This window comes from Nycticebus coucang, chromosome X (genome assembly GCF_027406575.1).
Source record: "Nycticebus coucang isolate mNycCou1 chromosome X, mNycCou1.pri, whole genome shotgun sequence".
Taxonomy (NCBI): Eukaryota; Metazoa; Chordata; class Mammalia; order Primates; family Lorisidae; genus Nycticebus; species Nycticebus coucang.
Genome location: NC_069804.1, coordinates 169,740,965 through 169,759,868, shown reverse-complemented (window position 1 = coordinate 169,759,868; position 18,904 = coordinate 169,740,965). Strand labels below are relative to the sequence as shown.

Genomic DNA, 18,904 nt, shown 5'->3' with positions numbered 1-18,904 from the left:
AGGTTAGTGAATTAATGATTACAGATAAGTCTTATTTTAATGAGAGGTATATTTTAAAGCTTATTTTATTTAAAATAATTATTTTCCCATTAACAAAATCATTTCAAATTGATATGTGGAGAAATAGTAATTGGCACATAATCATAGACTGTTCCTAACTCTAACTCTACTTTTGCTTCAGGAAGTAATGTCTTCAGAACTAACATGTCATTTTTACTTCTAATTCTCAAAGTTTCTTTTTAAATGTCTTACATTTGAGAGAATATTTACTTTTTTTTTTTTTTTGGTTTCTGCATTTCTCTTTTCTACTGCAATTTTCCACCTTTTGTGCAATTGTGAACAAGGTAACGAAACGCCTCCCTTCCTCAGGAACATCTACTATCTTCATGCTTTCTCAAACTTCCAGCAATCACAGTTTCTCTTGGAGTGAATAAGGTGATTTCCTTTCTTAATGTACCAGCTTGCTTGCATTCTCATTTGCCTGACAGCATTTTCTGATTCTTTATGAAAAATTACTTCTCATTACTCATTTTTACATCTTCTATTGATATTTGGACAATTTTATCATTTTCTTTTAATCATTTGTTCACCTTCTAAATTGTCACAATAGAGAAGAAGTCATTTTCAAAAGCTTGAACTATAGGTCTGTAGGCTCATAGATCCACAGTATGCAGTGGTAGCCATGGCATGTCAAAGCCAGTCTGTTCACAGGAGAGGAATGTTTTGCACAACTTTATGTTTGTTTGATACACTCACAGCACTGGCACAACTCTCAGAGGTGTTCACCAAAAGGATGGTAAGGTTTACTAATCAAACCATATTGACTCATCCTACCATATAACCTACCAGTGCCATTTCAAAAACCCAAGTTTGCCACTTTACTACTATTATCTCTTTACTTTTATCATGAAAACAATTCAATTTGAGTTGGAGACTTTGCTAGGCCTTTAATTGTATTCATTTGAATGTTATGCGTTTGCTGTATAGTATAATCATTTGTACTTTTGGCCAGAAGAGTAGTCTATAGGAAATGATTTCTTCCTTCTACATTTTTTGTCACCAGGTAGGTTAACCAATTATCTCAATGCTTTTAAGTATCTTTGCCTCACTATTTCAGAGAAATCTGAGCTGTAGAAGGGCATCTGACTCATTATCCGCCAGACCTTCAGTCAGACCTCTTCTTTTACGAACATTCTCAGACGAATCTAATATATTGTAACAGGTACCTAGTGTTAAAAAAGTGGGCTGGCTTTAAAGAAACAGATTAACAGCATTATAAAGAAAAAAATGAAAATATCACTCTTTAAATTTTCTCTGCTGTTGGTGTGGTGAACTTTATACTATTCTTTGCAAAAATATAAAGATGCATTGCTTGGAATATGAGGAAATACATTTTAAATTTTCTAAGGCCCCCAAATAAAATTTTAGACATTTTTCAGAGCTGAATGGTAACAAAGTTTCTTTAGTTTGCAAGGGGCAAGTTGTCATGGCAGTACTATTTTGTGAAAATGCTCATTAATATTGATCATGAAATGCAATTTTGATTTATAAAGATAATTTGGGAAATTAAAAATAAATATTCCAAAATTGCATCTGTATAACATCAAGTTAGTTTAGCATGCATGTTCTTGGGAATTATGTGAAAATAATTAAATGTGTTTGTACCTTCTCGTGCTGTGTCTGTGTGTTTACAGGTAGTGTATATACCTAATGTCCTTATAATTGTCCTCGTAGTTGTCTGATCCCCAAATATATGTTAATGAACCAGTCTGTGCTAATCATAACTTTTTAATGTCAAGTTTTATTCAAACTAAATGTTTCAACTTTCAGCAGTAAAATTTTTCCTAGCCATTCAGGGGGATACTTACCTGATATAAAATGCTTTATAATTAATGTTTCCAAAAATGAATCAATTCATTTTATAACATATTGTTTCATTTACCCAAAAATTTTTTTGAGAGGAATCGATATGCCATGGGAGAAACCCTTGAATGCAGAATGACTCATGTATATGCAGTCTGTATTTCCCTTGGCAGGGGCCTCTGGCACTCCACACCTCTGGAGGTCTTTTATCCATCTATGAGAATTGAGAGTAATTCATGAGCATGGCTTACAAGCTTGTCAGCTTGGAAACAACTCAGTACAGCTTATGGCAGGGCAGTCTTTCATAAACCCATAAAAATTAATTATCATCATGAATAAAATTGTGGGTCAGTTCACTTTGAAGCCAACAATTGTGAGTCTACCTCCTAGGCCCACTTTTTCATCAACTATCAACTCCCCTTAAACTGCGGGGGCCTGTAGTCCCAGCTGCTCTGGAGGCTGAGGCAAGAGACTCGCGTAAGCCCAAGAGCTGGAGGTTGCTGTGAGTCGTGTGATGTCATGGCACTCTACTGAGTGAGGGTGGTCAAGTGAGACTCTGTCTCTACAAACAAAAAAAAAAAAGAATGAAAATTAAACTAATGAACCCATTGGTTCTTCTGTTTCCTGCAGTTCACCACAATCTACATCTTCACTGTTATTTTAGAAGCAGATTCATTTTGTCCTGATCTGCATCTTTTTATTCATTTATGAACCACTCACCTCATGTCTTTTCTCTCAGTAATGAATCTGCTTCAGTAGCCTGCAAAGTCTTTGTCCCTTTTGTCCCAGATTGCCTTGCTCTAAGCTGTGTGATTTTAGTTATATATACTTCACCTGTACTGTTTCCAGTTAATTTTGTATCCCCCTGGATTGCTTTTTTTAGTTTGGTCTGTGGTGAGGGGAACTGGGTTGGGTAGCAGACTCTGCTACTGCTTTTGGCCTCTCCAGGGTCTTATCTCCTACAGTGTCTAACACAGAATTGAGAAAGTATTTTTTAAACAGTGTAGTTATTTCTTCCTGGAATAGATTTTCATGTTGTGTTCTCTCTCCTCCAAAGAATATACTTGGCAGTTAGTTTAGGCACCTAGTTTGTTCTTTGGTTGGTAAGGAAGCTACCTGACTCTATTCATACATTCTAAATGTAAATGGCAACTTTATTTTGATTAGAGTCACCATGACCCTGCAGAGTAGCCTGAAAACCTGATATTGGTTCTGGAGAATATAAAACATAAATAGAAATGGAAGGTATCCTAATGGACTTCTAGTCTAACCATGGCAAGGGAGGTGTCCCAAAATGGGAAGAAAATAGCAAACTATTTAAGGCCTTCCACTACTCAGGTTCAAAAAGATTAAATTTTAGAGTAGAGAATCGAAGTTAGGGTCCCTCCCTTGATAATGAGATTTCCATTTCTCAAGATACCTGAATTATACTTGATCAGTTTGTCTGGCATGCCCTCGTCCTGATTCAGCTTTCCCCAGTGATGTTTAGAGGACATAGAAGAATCTTCAGAATTTTAAGGAAGATTTTGTGGTTCTTTTCTAAAAAGACAATGCATAAGAAAAACAGAAGAGTCATTCGACTCATAGATATATTTATTTTTGCAGTTTTTTTTTTTTTTTGGCTGGGGCCAGGTTTGAACCCGCCACCTCCAGTATATGGGGCCGGCGCTCTACTCCTTTGAGCCACAGGTGCCACCCAGAATATTTTCTTAACAATCTTTCCAAACTGAGTATATCATCAAACTTTCTTTGTGAAAATTAACACATCCACAATAAGGAAATCCATTCATTTATTCAACATTGCCTGAGCATCTGCTGTGTGCTAGACACTGTACTAGGTGCTGGAGATAGAAAGATAAATAAAATGTCCCTGTTTTCAAGGAGCTTCCAGCTTAGAGGAAGGGATCATAGCAAGTACACCTCCACTATGGTAGATAATCCCAGTGGTAAAAAGTATTAGGAGAACCCTGGAGCAATCCAAAAGCAAAAAGCAAGCCTGGATCTATTCAGCTGATAAACGAAGAAAGAATTAAAATCTGCTTGTAGTATCACTCTTTTTTCCTACCCTGCATGTGAATAAAACTTGGCACTTGGTTAAGACAGTTACTTTACTTTCATAACAAAATTTACTACTTGATTTATTTTTGAAAATGCTAACCAGATGGTTTCACATTATTAAAATAAACCTTTTAACTCTGTTTATTTTAAATTTTTCAGAACCCGAATGTTGAACTGCCTATGTTGTTATCCTACAAGCATATTAACAGTGGTTACAGCTAAAAAAGAAAGCATGAAGAAAACTACAAAAGTTATCATCTCAGGATACTCGATATGCAACAAACTAAACCACTCTCATGTCTAGGGTTCAGAATAAATGTTCATTAAAATACCAAGTGATTCCCATAACTATTTACCATTGTTGTAAGTAGCCTTTATGGCCAAAGCTGTAAGTTAAGAATTATATGAAAGTTGAAGCAAGAATACTTACAATTCTGGCTTTAGATAGATTAATATAACTACCAAATGGGTGCTCTTTTAACCCATGACTTTGTGAATGGATTTAAATACAGTAGTATAAAGTACAAGTTATACAATGAGAATGAATAGATTTTGCTAACATTACTTTTTTTGCCTGGCAGAAGAAATAGGCTGTTTGGAACATTTCTCATTCCTGATGATCATCTTAAATTATTTTTTCAAATATATGTAAGGAATACTTGAATATACATAAGGATAAATCTTATCAGTGGATCAAACAGAATCCTTTCTGTTTACCCACATGCGAAATGTGTCTTGGTAGAATATCCTTGCCAGAAAAATACCTTGAACACTTACATGGAAGGTATTAATTCCAGGTATGTTTCTGGAAATGGGGAAAAAACATGTTTATTTTTGTTCTTCTGAATTAAACCCCACTTATGAGTGTACAGCTACTAGAGATCAAAATCAGACATCATACATTTCCAATCACTTGGTAGCCCCCTCAAAATAGTTAGAAAATAAACAAATTTTTCCAATGTGAATTTTACTGAATTTGAGGTAAGGTATGTCAAACCATAGTTACACAAAAATAAAGACCAATCTGAACATCAGCCCTTTGTAATTTTATGTGGAAAGAAAGGAAAAATAGCTTATTTTAATCTGTTAACGGTTTTTATTTGAAAGCAGTTGCATTTATGCATATATGCAGCACTTTTTTTAAACTTGCCAATTTGGGAAGAGGAGGGATTAAGATGGTTGTTTCCAAATGGTTGTTTAGCCTGTAGAGCCATGCCTCTGTGAACATGAATGTTGTTGTCTTTCATAGATAACTTGGCTAGGGCAATGGTTTAATGTTAAACCATGACATTGATGTTGGTAAAGTCTTAAACTTGTTGAACTAAAAGGAGGCTTTAGCCTTCTGATGAGTTCACTTAAAAACAAATGTGAAATGTCTTTTCTTTTTTGGATATAATGACCACATTTGACTGCTAGATTGAAATGGCCTTTAAAAAATATTTTCATATCATTTTTCATTTGTGTTTGTCTTTCTGGCATGCCTGTACCTGTACTATTATTAATGTTTATATTGTACCTTGATTTGGAAAAGTGTTGGAGTTCAATCTGTATCAATATATTTATATAGTCCATATGGCACATTTGATTCTTCCACATATATTTTGTGTTAATGTTTAGGTGTGATTTTTCTTAAATCCTAAAAAAGACATAATTTAAGCTATCAGAAACTATTCTGTCATTTCTGACCTTTTTGATTATTTCATTTATTCTCATCTATCAGTATTATTTCTGAGTATCACAGCTTACTTAAGTGTGCCCTGTTCTGGTAGCCTGTATTTGAGATAAGCTGCTGAAAACAGCTTTATATTCTTTGCCTATCCAAAGAGCTAAAATGTCTAACCCAGGAAAGCTTTTGATATTTTGTTGTTGTTCTTGTCTTATAGTTGTTAATAGCTATATTGTTAATTCTTTTACAAGAGAACTGTAGTAACTGTGAATACAAACAAGAGAGCCACAATAGAGAGGTTTATTTAATTCAGAACCATGGGGGAGTTGACATAATCAGAATATCCAGGATAGTAAACATTTAACTAGTTGCATATAAAATTTCCTACAGAAAGAAGGATGAGGGGGATTTGGAGTTATGCCTCAGCTACATATTACACTACACTGCAGCTCAAATTCAGAATGGCAATGTTATGTCATAGCAGGGACTAAATCCTTGAGAGGGACCTGGTTTTCCTTTGTGAAGGAGATTTTATCAAACAGCTAAAAATCGGCTATGAGGTTAGCAGATGGAAACTTGAAATAAGCCATTCACTATTCCTAAGCACTACAATCTAACCATTCTACTTATGACAGAGAAGGAGGGAATTCATAATTTGAATAATTTTGATCTGGTAAAATGTCCTTGTAATCTTCACCACTGTTGTCCATTGTTTGAGGATGTTACCTACTAAACTGAAAACGTTCATTCCATACCTACCACATATGCACCAGCAACAGTATAAATGTAAGCCTAAACTTGCAAAATTCATATAATTTAGTGATGGAATTTTTTAATAATATGCAGTATATAAATGTGCAGATTTTATGCAAATGTTGACAAAATCATTTTTCAGCTTGCAAAACAGGACTGCAATATTACATTTTTCACTTAAGCAATTTTTTACATCTATGTTGTTGCTTTCTAAAATGAATGTGAATGCCATCTTTTATGAATGCAACTTGCCTTTTTCATTACAGAGATTTTTGTTTGATGTAATCAATAAACTTTGGTATGATATGATGGATATTTCAGCCTCATTTCTGGGAAGGTCTCAGTTTGATATCAAAATAATATGGTAGCAATTTGGTGATAGGGAATAAGTTTCTAATTTCCTTTTGACCTGTACCATTCACAAAAGGTTGACTATTTCTATGTGAGTTCAGTTGACATTTTATGACAGTACCTAATTTGGGGAGGGTAAGATATTTGTGGGAGTCTTTAATAAGACTATATTTTGCTACTGCATAGATCCAGCCAAATCAGCAAATATATACTGAAAGTCTTTTGTGTACATGGCAGTGTGCTTGCTGCCTCCCACATATTGGAGGTAGTATGAATGGTCTGTGTGGTCTGAGACGCCAGCCCTTGAAATCATTTAATTCTTAAGAAGCCAAATACAAAGGAATTTTACAATAGCTTAAAATTGTACACAACTTCCCACTCCCACCACCAATCCTTATTTTGTTCACTATACACCCAAGACACTGTTAAAACCCCTTTTCTTCAAACCCTGCTATTCTTGACTGCCAAGAAGCCAAAGTTGCTTCACTGAAGATGGTTGCGCAGACTCTTTTGGTAGGCTTTTATTCCTGTTGGATCTTTGACCTATATGTAGTGCATATTTTCATCTGTTGAGTGGAAAATGTGCTATATTTAAAGGCAAGACCTGAAAGTTTTAGTGTTGCCACTTAGAGCCATTTTTCTCTCAATCCTTTCTTCTCACTTATAAAATGGTATTGGGGGTGGGGAGGCAAACAAGGGAAAAGATCACAATTGCTTTATAAACTGTCATTTGCTAATCAGGTCCAAGCATTTTTATTGTTATATTTAGGTTTTTATTATTTGACTTTTTAGGGAACAGTTGCCATTTACCACATTTCCACAGATGTCTTATGTGCTTTCTAGCTTTTTGGAATCTTGTCTGTTCTGGCTTCTTTCCCTTACCCTATCCAGCCCTATGGGGAGCTTCTTCTCTACCTCAATGATTAGTCTGGCCAGGATTGGCCTCTACCATGGGTCTTGTGAGGGTCTGAGTGGTTTGGCCCCTTCAACAAAGAGCACAGGCAAAGGTTAGGGGCTGAGGTCATCACTATGGTTATTCAGTGAATGTGTTTGTGGCTAAAGTGCTGGATGCATACTAATGAAGCCTGAAGGCCTGGGTTTAGGGAATAGTTGTCAGGAAGAAAGGAAGCTTAATTGTTTTGCAACTTAATTTATTTTTTAAATCTTTTCAATTTTTAAAATGTCCTTTTCTATTTTAAAATTTTTATTTCAAAACATTGAGAGGATACAGTGTTTTTGTTACATGGTTGAATTATATTTAATATAATGCTGAAATCAGGGCTTTTGGTATGCTTGTCATCAGAATAGTGTACATTGTACTGACAGATAAGTTTTTATCCCTTGCCTCCTTCCCACCCTTCCCCCTTCTTCGTTACCAATGTCCTTTACAACACTTCATAATCGTATATACACATCATTTGGCTTCCACTTACTAGTGAGAACATGTTGTTTATTTTTCCATTCCTGAGGTACTTCACTTAGGATAATAGTCTCAGTTCCTTTCATGTTGCTGCAAAACATTATTTTTTCCTTTTTATGGCTAAATAGTACTCCATGCTGTGTGTGTGTGTGTGTGTGTGTGTGTGTGTGCGTGTGTGTGTTTATACCACATCTTCTTTATCCACTCATGAATTGATGAGCCCTTAGGTTGATTCCACATCTTTGCAATTATGAATTGTGCTTCAGTAAACATCCAAGTACAAACATCTTTGATAGAATGACTTCTTTTCCTTTGGGTAGATAATCTAGTAGTGGGATTGGTAGATGGATAGTTAGGTCTACTTTTAGTTCTTTGAGGAATCTTCATATTGTTTTCCATAAATGTACAAATTTACAGACCCAGCAACAGTGTATCTGCTGTATTTTTCATTGCATCCATACTGACATCTATTGTTTTTTGACTTTTCTTTTTTGGCATCTCACCCTGTGGCCCCAGGCTAAAGTGCCCTGGCATCATCCTGCCTCACAGCAACCTCAAAGTTCTAGGTTTTAGCAATCCTCCTGCCTGAACCTCCCAAGTAGCTGGGACTACAGGCACCTGCCACAACCCCTGGCTAGTTTTTCTATTTTTAGTAGAGAGAGGGTCTCGCTTTTTTTCAGGTTGGTCTTAAACTGAGCTCAAGCAGTCCTCCCACCTCAATCTCCCAGAGTGCTAGGATTACAGGCATGAACCTCCACACCCAACCCTTTCTTTGATTTTGAATAATGACCATTCTGAAAGGAGTAAGTTGGTATCTCATTGTGGTTTTAACTGGCATTTATTTCTCTTATGATTAGTGATGTTGAGTATTTTTTATGTGTTTAATGGCCATTTGTCTATCTTTAGGAGAAACTGTGTTCATGTCTTTTACCCACTTTCTGATGTGGCTATTCAGTTTTTCTGGCTGATTTATTTTGAGCACTTTATAGATTCTGAGTGTTAGTCCTCTGTCAAATACATAGTTTGCAACTTTTTTTTACCATTCTGTACACTGTTTAGTCTATTGATTATTTATCTTGCTTTGCAGGGGAATTCACTTATGTTGTTGCTGTATTTGCCATTGAAGTTTTTTTTTTCCCTTTATTTCAAATTAATATGAGGGTATACATTTTTAAATTACATAGTTCTCACTTCCAGGGTAAAGTTCCAGTTGTAAAAGAGCCCCTCACCCAGCCTTGAGATCTTAGTCATAAATTTATATGGCCTCTACATTTAAGTCTTTAATCTATTTCGAGTTAATTTTTGTGCATGTTAAACAATAGGAATCCTGTTTTATTATTCTCTTCTAAGAGGCTATCCAGTTTGCCCAGCACCATTTATTGAATAGGGCATTCTTTCCCCAATGTTTGTTTTTGTCTGCTTTGTTGAAAATGTTGGTCATAGCTATGTGGTTTTATCTCAGGGCTATTTTGTTGTATTGGTCTGTGTGTCTGTATTTATACCAGTACCATGCTGGTTTGGTTACTATAACCTTGTAGTGTAATTTGAAGTCAGGTAATATGATACTTCCCAATTTGTTGCTTAAGATTGCTCTGGCTATTTGGGCTCTTTTTTGGTTCCATATGAAGTTAAGGATTGTTTTTCTAGATCTGTAAAAAATAATGTTGATATTTTGTGTTGAATCTATAAATTACTTTGGACATTATGGACATTTTAACAATGTTGATTCTCCCAATTGAAGAGCATGGAATGTTTTCCCATTTGTTTGTTTCATCAGTGTTTTGTAGTTCTCCGTGTAGGGATCTTTCACCTCCTTGGTAAGCATATATATTCCTTGATAAATTCAGCAAAATCTCAGGTGGCAATATCAATATTCACAAAGCAGTAGCATTTCTATATACTAATAGCAGTCAAGCTTAGAGTCAAATCAAAAACTCAATACCATTTATCATAGCTGCAAAGAAAACAAAATACCTAGGAATATTTTTTATTAATTTGACATATCCTTCCCAGCTACTGATAGGCAAGGAAACTCAGTTTTTAGTACGTGGATCTATTGTGCTAAAGAAATGTTGCCATATGAATCCAGCAAGTCCTCATCTCATGGGCCGTAGGAGCAAGTACTAGACATGTCTGTGGCTGAAAAGAACAGTACACATCATGGGAGGCCAGAGTTCCTGCTGGCAGCAAGGCTTTGGCCTTGGATCTTGGGGCAGGAATGAGCAAAGGATATACAGGGTGGCCATCAAGTTCATGTGCAATTTTAAATTGCACACTATTTTAAATTGCACATGAACTTTACAGGTACTTTTTATATAGCTAAAATACTTGCTGCTGCTTTGCTTCACTAATTGCCAAAACCCAACTCCTCGTATTAGCTAACCCTTATACGTACTTATTATGAGCCAGGAAATGTACTAACCACTTTAAATATATTCAATCCACTCCTTTAATAATCCCACCAACCCTAAGAGATAGATACAGATGTTTCTCCAGATGAGGAACTGAATCACAAAACCCAAAGTCACACACAGTGTAGTAGAGCCAGAATTTGCACCCAGGTATTCTAACCAGAGTCTGTACACTTAACTAGGACACTATATTTACATCCTTATACTACCCTTGATTACATGAATAAACCATTGAAATATTAGTATTAACCATGAGAAAAAGATCAGACCCTAATTCTGCACAGTAAATGGCTTGTAATCTTCAAAGTTATAAAGATGAGGAAAGCCCAAGACTGAGGAATTGTTCCAAATAAAGGAAACCGAGATGTCATGAAAAGTGCAGCATGTGATGTTTAATTGGATCCTGAACCAGAAATCAAACATTACTGGAGTAATTAGTGAAGTTTGACTATAGCATATAGGTTATATAACATTATATAGGTAATATCAAACTGCAGATGCTGGGTGGACGTGGAGAGACTTGTTTTTTAAATTAAATCATAGCTGTGTACATTAATGCAATCATGGGGCACCATACACTGTTTTTTTATACCATTTGACATATTTTCATCACACTGGTTAACAGCCTTCCTAGCATTTTCTTTATTGTGTTAAGACATTTATATCTTTTTTTTTTTGGCCGGGCTGGGTTTGAACCCACCACCTCTGGCATATGGGACCGGCGCCCTACTCCTTGAGCCACAGGCGCTGCCCAAGACATTTATATTCTACATTTAGTAAGTTTCACATGTACCCTTGTAAGATGCACCATAGGTATAATCCCACCAATCACCCTCCCTCCGCCCATCCTCCCCCCTCCCATCCCCTCCCTTTCCCCTTTCCCCATATTCTTAGGTTATAATTGGGTTATAGCTTTCATATGAAAGTTTCATAGTAGGGCTGAGTACATTGGATACTTTTTCTTCCATTCTTGAGATACTTTTCTAAGAAGAATATGTTCCAGCTCCATCCATGTAAATATGAAAGAAGTGAAGTCTCCATCTTTCTTTAAGGCTGCATAATATTCCATGGTGTACATATACCACAATTTATTAATCCATTCGTGGATCGATGGGCACTTAGGCTTCTTCCATGACTTAGCAATTATGAATTGGGCTGCAATAAACATTCTGGTACAGATTTCTTATATTGTGATTTTTGGTCTTCTGAGTATATACCTGGTACAGGAATTATAGGATTGAATGGCAGGTCTATTTTTAGATCTCTAAGTGTTCTCCAAACATCTTGAACACTTTTTGAACTGCTGGTGGGATTGCAAACTAATACCACCTTTCTGGAAAGAAGTATGAAGAATTCTTCTGTAGATGCTAAAATCAGTTTTTAGTGCAGACTTTCCCCCTTTTTTGATATGCTGATAAGTCATTTCTCTATTCAAAGGTAAGAAAGTAAACCTCTAGTGCCTTTAGAATAAACATTGAAAAAACACACCCCAAAATGCTTCTAACCTAACTGATGATAAACTAGTCAAAGGGAAGGACTATGATACTCAGGAATAAAGTTACTGCCCGAGTGTTTTGTTTTTTTTTAATGTATTGTTTCCAGAGTGTCTATTTTGAATTAAAATTTATTACACCACTTAAAAAAAAAGGAGTATGGAGAATTCCTAAAGAACTAAAAGTCAATCATCCATTTGATCCCACAATCCTGTTACCAGGTATCTACCCAGAACAAAAGTCATTGACCGGCAGGACATTTGCACCAGAATGTTTACTGCAGCTCAGTTCATAATTGCCAAAATGTGGAAACAACCCCAGTGCCCACTCTACCCATGAATGGATTAACAAACTAATGTATGTATACCATGGAATACTATTCAGCCATAAGAAAAGATGGAGATTTTACATCTTTTGTATTAACCTGGATGGAGTTGAAACACATTCTTCTTAGTAAGCATCACAAGAATGAGGGAAAAATCCAAAGTATACTCAATACTAATATGAAACCAATATATAAATAACCACATGCCCACATTAAAGAAAAAACACAAATATAGTCTAGCAAGGGGAAAAGGAGGGCATTTGGTGGGATTTCACTCAAGTTGCACAGTGTGAGGGCATGCCCCCTGGGTGAAAGGCTCAGCTATAAACTTGAACTTTACCTTAGAATTGAAAAGAATGTAACCTAAACATTGTACACTCGTATTAATTTGTAATTAAAAAATGAAATTCATGTATATTATGTTCGAAATTCAGGAGTAATTCACCACAGTCTGGATGGAAAGCTTCAATATTAATTGCAAAGGAAATAATTATCCCTCTTTTCACACTTCTGCCTCCATTCACAAAATAGGAATTTCCACCCTCTCAAGTAGCTGACTGCTAAGATCGGAGAAGGGGTTACTCCAGGTGTGTGGTTCCGCCTCAGTTTGGCCTGTCCTTCAGAGTCACCAATTTAGAGGCTGCTCTGACTTTAAGTCACTCCTGAATCCATGCAGTATGCTCACTAGCGGGTGGGGAAATAGATTGGCAGGGTGAAGGGGGTGGCTCCAGTTTTCTAGTCACTCAGTCTGTGATTAAATGGATAAATTCATTTCATGGGAAAGGAATGGGAAGGTCACTTTGGCCTCGGATAAGGCCAAGTTTTAAAATGTATTTTTATAAGTAATAGACTGTTACTTTGTCTGCTTTAGGTGCTGCTCTATTCTCAGTGCCTAAAGCAGTTCTGGGAAAATAGATGGTGTTTAAGAAATAATCATTTGATGAATGAATAAACTATGTCTGATGTCTCATTTCTCAAATGGCTTTGAAATCAGAGGAGAGTTAGGACAATTAATATAATAGCCAGCCCCATGCTCATTACCTTAGGAGAAGTATATGGCAACAGGAAAGCTTGCCTATACAGCTTCTTGGCTTTTGTGTTCCAAAGGCAGATTATTAGGGAAAATACAGAAGGTTTGCAGAGGAGAGGGGAAAGGGAGTCCTGGGAATAGTGTCTTAGAATTACAGGATTACAGAAGCTTTTCACCAGACTGGAAAAGAATGCCCCAGGCTACAGGAAGAAATGGAAAGGGGTCATTGAGTACAAAGAGCTGGGCAGAGGTATGCTCTCATGCTGAGCAGCACCTGCAGGCAAACAGCTGGAAGAGAGAAGACAACAGAGGGGTGCCTTGGGGCAGACAGGATCCTAGCTAGCCTTGGCAAACACTTCCATGAACCAAGGGGACAGGAGCCCAGCAGAGCTTTTGGCCTTAGAAGATGCCATGACAACTGGGATGAGGGACCTCTTGAGAGGTAACGTGTGCAGATGATGATTAAAGACTAGACAAATGTCCTCATCCATCTCTAGCATCTTGATACTGCACTCATTCCAAGAACCATGGAATAATCCTGGTGAAAGGGGTCCCCCAAGGAAAGATGATTTTCATTCATTCACTTAGACACCCCAGCAGAATGGGATTAGGCAGGGTCAGAAATTGAGTTTATGTTTTAAAATGTATCTGTTGCCAGGTGCGGTGCATCACACCTATAATCCTAGTACTCTGGGAGGCCAAAGCAGGTAGATTTTGCTCAGGAGTTTGAGACCAGCCTGAGCCAGAGCAAGACTCTGTTTCTAAAAATATCCCAGCATTGTGGAGGGCACCTGTAGTCCCAGCTACTTGGGAGGCCAAGGCAAGAGAATCGCTTGAGCCCAAGAGTTTGAGGTTGCTGGGAGCTATGACGCTATGACACTACTCAGGCTCACAGAGTGAGACTGTGTCTCAAAAATAATAACAAAAAAAGTATGTACTGAACACCTTAGTCTGTTTGCATTGCTATAAAGGGATATCTGAGGATGGGTAATTTATAGAAAAGGTTTATGTGGCTCACAGTTCTTCAGGCTATGCAAGAAGCATGGTGCAGCATCTGCTTGTGATGAGGTCTTCAGAGAACTTCCAGTCAAGGTGGAAGGCAAAGGAGAAGCAGGTGTGTCATATGCGAGAGAATGAGTAACAGAGGAGAGGGTGTCCAGTTGTTTTAAACAACCAACTCTCACCTGAACTAATAGAAAAAAAGAACTCACTCATTATCATGGGGAGGGCATCAAACATGAGGGATATGCCGCCTATGACCTGACCACCTTCCACCAGGCCACATCTCCAACATTGGGGATCAGATTTCAACATGAGGTTTGGAGGAGCCAAACATCCAAACCTTATCAGTGACTTCTCCCACACTTGCTACTGAGAGAACCAGACTGACGCCATTTTACATTTTGTCAGCCAAGTTGTTCAAAACTGATGAGTCACCGTGAGTCGCGGTTTTCCACCTTGAGTCATCGGCCTCCAATCAGAAACTGCCTTCTGGAGTGGGCCAAGTGGCAGGACCAGTGGCAGCCAATCCAGAAGCAGTCCCTTTTTTTAAATTGTATACGCCCACTTTGCCGTGCTACACTATAAAATACCCTGTTACCGAGCTGAGGGCTTCTGGCTTGGATCCATGGTAGCGGAGTCCCTGGGAGCCCAAGCTTGAGCTTGCAATAAAACGGCTCTTTTGCTTTTGCATTGGAATCGGCTCCCTGGTGGTCTTTGGGGACTTTGTGATCTGGGCATAACAGCTACATTTCTTAACAGAGGCCTTTCATATTATTTTTAAAGCATTATCTCTTTTATTCTGCACTGTCAATTTGTACATAATTAGATTTGCTAGATAACTTCAACTTACTCCTTTGGGCATCAAACCTTTTCTTCAGGTCATTTTGGGTGGAAGTCTTTTTTATAATGTCCTGCATCCTTCTCTGCCTTCATATGAAGAAAGTACAGAATAGCATGTCACTTTATCTGAAAGACACTGAGTCATCATAACGGATAGCCACCAGGCAGTATGTACAGTTTACGTGTGTCTCCACCCTTCTCGGAGGAGATTGTGTTTCCTTCCTTAGTCTTCCTGTCACCTGCCTTGCTCTCACTATCAATGGTTACTTTTTTCTACGTGTAACAGCCCATGTTGACCTTACTGTTGACTTCACCCACTGATTTCTTTTTAAATTCTAGCATGTAACCGACTAAAAATCCCGATGAGTGTATCAGACCTGAATGTACCCCCCTGGGCTGACTGCACTCTCGGGGGGTTGCCCTCTTCATCCCACCCCCAAGCCTCAGGACCCTTATAAAGCCCCCTGCAGCTGGTTGTGTACTCGTCTCATTTAAGACACTCCTCTAGATCTCTCCAACTTGCTTCCTGTGCTGAACCTCTAATGTATGGAATTCCAAAGAACTATACCAACTGAGCTTCCCTTTTATCTTCCCCATTTGTGGAAATTCCACAGAACACTATTACTCTTTTTGCCTTCACCTCCATGTTCCACAGTCCAACAACCCAGGCTCCCAGATGTTGCTGATTAGCCCCCCTGCTTGCCCTTCTCTGCAGGGAGGAACATCAGACACTGCATATGAAATAATGAGGGAAATGCTCTGTATGTGGGAGCTCTGGAGATTTTTTAAAATAATTTTTATGGGCTCGGCACCCATAATTCAGTGGTTAGGGTGCCAGTCACATACACTGGGGCTGGCAGGGTCGAAATCAGCCAGGGCCTGCTAAACAACAACAACAACAACAACAAAGAAGTAGCCAGGCATTGTGGCAGGCGCCTGTCGTCCCACCTACTTGGGAGGCTGAGGCAAGAGAATCGCCTAAGCCCAAGAGTTTAAGGTTGCTGTGAGCTGTGATGCCACAGCACTCTACTGAGGGCAACATAGTAAAAAAAAAAGATAAAATAATGTTTATGGGCTTTAATGTACAGATTTTGACAATATTTTTGACTGCTCAGAAACCTTATTCTTTGGCATGTCTGACATATTTAATATGCCTGGTTAGTGATTTGTGAGGAGTACTCTGACACTGAATTTTATGGTTTGCTAAATTCACATGTGGCAAAGGGTCAGTATGATATAGGGAAGACAGCATGATTTAGTAGAAAGAGTACCAGAAATGGGGATTTGAGTTCAAGTTTTAGCTCAGGCACACACTGGTTGTATGACTTTGGGCAAGTCACAATCTCCCTGAATGTTAATGCTCCATCATAAAACGGAGATGTATTAGGGTTCTATAGATATTATGGATAGACACATATAGATAAGAGGGGCTTTATAGGGAAATTGGCTCACATGATTATAGTGGTTGAGAAGTCCCATGATAAGCTGTAAGCTGGAGGACCAAGGAATCCAGTAGGATGGACCACACCAAGTCTGAGGCCCAAAACCAAAGAAGCTGATGGTATAACCCTCAGTCTGACTGAGTCCATAGGCCTAAGAACCTGGGGTTGGGGGTGTGGTTTCTAGTGTCAGACCCCAAAGGCCACAGAACCTAGAATTCTGATGACCAAGGACAGGAGCTGAAGGGTGTCCAGACTTCAGATGAGAGAAAATTTGCCTTTCCTCTCCCTTTTTGCTGTTTGAATCCTCAATTAGATGGTGCCTCAGCATCAGAGTGAGGGCATATCTTCCTTACTCAGGCCACTGATTCAAATATCAATCTGTACGGAAACTCCCTCACAGACGTACCCCAAAATAATGCTTTACCAGCTATCTGGGTAGCCTTTAATCCAGTCAAATTGACACCTAATAAACCATTGCAGGGGGTAATCTACCTACCCTACAATACAAAGATGTTTATATGAGGTCATACATGTTAAAACAAGTACCACAGACCCCAGATTTAGCACATGAAGTCAGACCTACCGAGGTGGCAGGTTCAAACTCAGCCCCAGCCAAAAACTGCAAAAAAAAAAAAAAATCCTAAATTTAATTATACCTACAAAGACACTTTTGTCAAATGTCACATTCAGAGGTCCCAGGGATTAAGGCATGAACATGTATTTTGGAGGACCACTGAACCACTATACCTTCCCATCCTCTAATTGTACAATTGTTTCAGGAAGCACGAAGCCAGGACTTTATATTACCCATGTTGTTCTAACTTCTCCTTCCTAGGCCACACCAGCTGGTTTAAAAAACGCATCACAGGGTGGCACCTGTTGCTCAGTGGGTAGGGTGCCAGCCCCATATACTGAGGTTGACGGGTTCAAGCCCGGCCCCGGCCAAACTGCAACAAAAAAATAGCTGGGCGTTGTGGTGGGTGCCTGTAGTCCCAGCTACTTGGGAGGCTGAGGCAAGAGAATCACCTAAACCCAGGAGTTGGAGGTTGCTGTGAGCTGTGATGCCACGGCACTCTACTGAGGGCGATAAAGTGAGACTCTGTCTCTATCAAAAAAAAATAAAAAATAAAAAATGTATCACAAAAATAAGACTGTGGTGTTGAGCTGTTTTTACTTACCCCTAGTCTCCCATCAAAGTCGTCTCTCCTGTGATCTTTCATAAGAACTCACAGCCCTCTCCTTATGGTATTTGGAGGTCTTTTCTGCTTGTGCTCTGCCTCCTTGCCGTGAGGTGTCTGTATCCACAAAGATGCTATGAAGGTGCCTCCTGGCTGCTCCATTACACTAACACTACCTCCCACCACAGATGCCACCATATGATCGATGCTATCTCCCCAGATGTAGGTGTAATGGGGAAATCCCTCTCTCCATACGTTCTGTAGTCCCTAAACAATTTCTCCTGTGTTCCCTACATCTCACACAGATGACATATAATATCATCTTTCTCTAGGAGGGAGAAGGCCCATGGGGCTTTTCTAGCTCCTGTGGGCCTGAGTCAAAGGACAAGCTGAATGATACAGACATTTGCTTCCTGACTTGGGCCATGATTCCAGGCTATCTGTTCCCATAACTCTCTGTACTTCCCTTTTCATGTAATTTCTATATCTTCTTTCCCTGCTGGCCTACAGGTTCCATTGGGGAACAGTGAGTAAATCTTTCTTTTTTTTTTTTTTTTTTTTTTTTTTTGAGACAAAGTCTTGCTATTTTGCCAAGACTAGATTGCCATGGCCTCCGCCTAGCTCACAGTAACCTGGAACTCCTAGACTCAAGCTATCCTCCTATCTCAGCCTCCCAAGTAGCTGGGACTATAGGCATGCAGCACCCCATCCAGATAACTTTTGTCTATTTTTAGTAGAGATGGAGTCTCACTTTGCTCAGGCTGATTTTGAACTCCTGAGCATAAGAGATCTTCCCACCTCAGCCTCCCAGAGTGCTAGGATTCTACGTATGAACCACTGTGCCCAGTCTGACTAAATCCCTCTTGTTCGTCAATGTGTCCTCATTGCCCAGTGCGTGCCAGCCACACAGTAGGACCTTCCCTAAATGGTTATTGAGTGAACAAGTGTTGAATGGTGGTGCTAAATTACCTAAAAGGAAGTTGTGACTTGCGCTATCTCCCACCTAAGGCAGCATGGCATGGTAAGCATGTGGACTATGCCATTAACAAGTGGGGTGGCTTTTGCAAATCTC

The 18,904-nt window shown here is 38.7% G+C and overlaps 1 protein-coding gene across 3 annotated transcripts in view; it reads left to right on the top strand.

Annotated features, from left to right (window-relative positions):
• Positions 1-6,646, top strand: part of ATP11C (ATPase phospholipid transporting 11C) — a 217,500-nt gene extending 210,854 nt beyond the window's left edge. For 2 of the 3 annotated variants that reach the window (XM_053579887.1, XM_053579886.1), the window contains 2 exons: positions 1,118-1,222; positions 4,081-4,102. In XM_053579887.1, coding sequence (XP_053435862.1) covers positions 1,118-1,219 — 102 coding nt within the window. In that variant the 3' untranslated portion in view covers positions 1,220-1,222; positions 4,081-4,102. Of the gene's footprint in view, positions 1-1,117; positions 1,223-4,080 lie in introns of all 3 variants that reach the window. The other variant, XM_053579888.1, reaches the window with a different exon arrangement.
• The last annotated feature ends 12,258 nt before the right edge of the window (positions 6,647-18,904 follow it).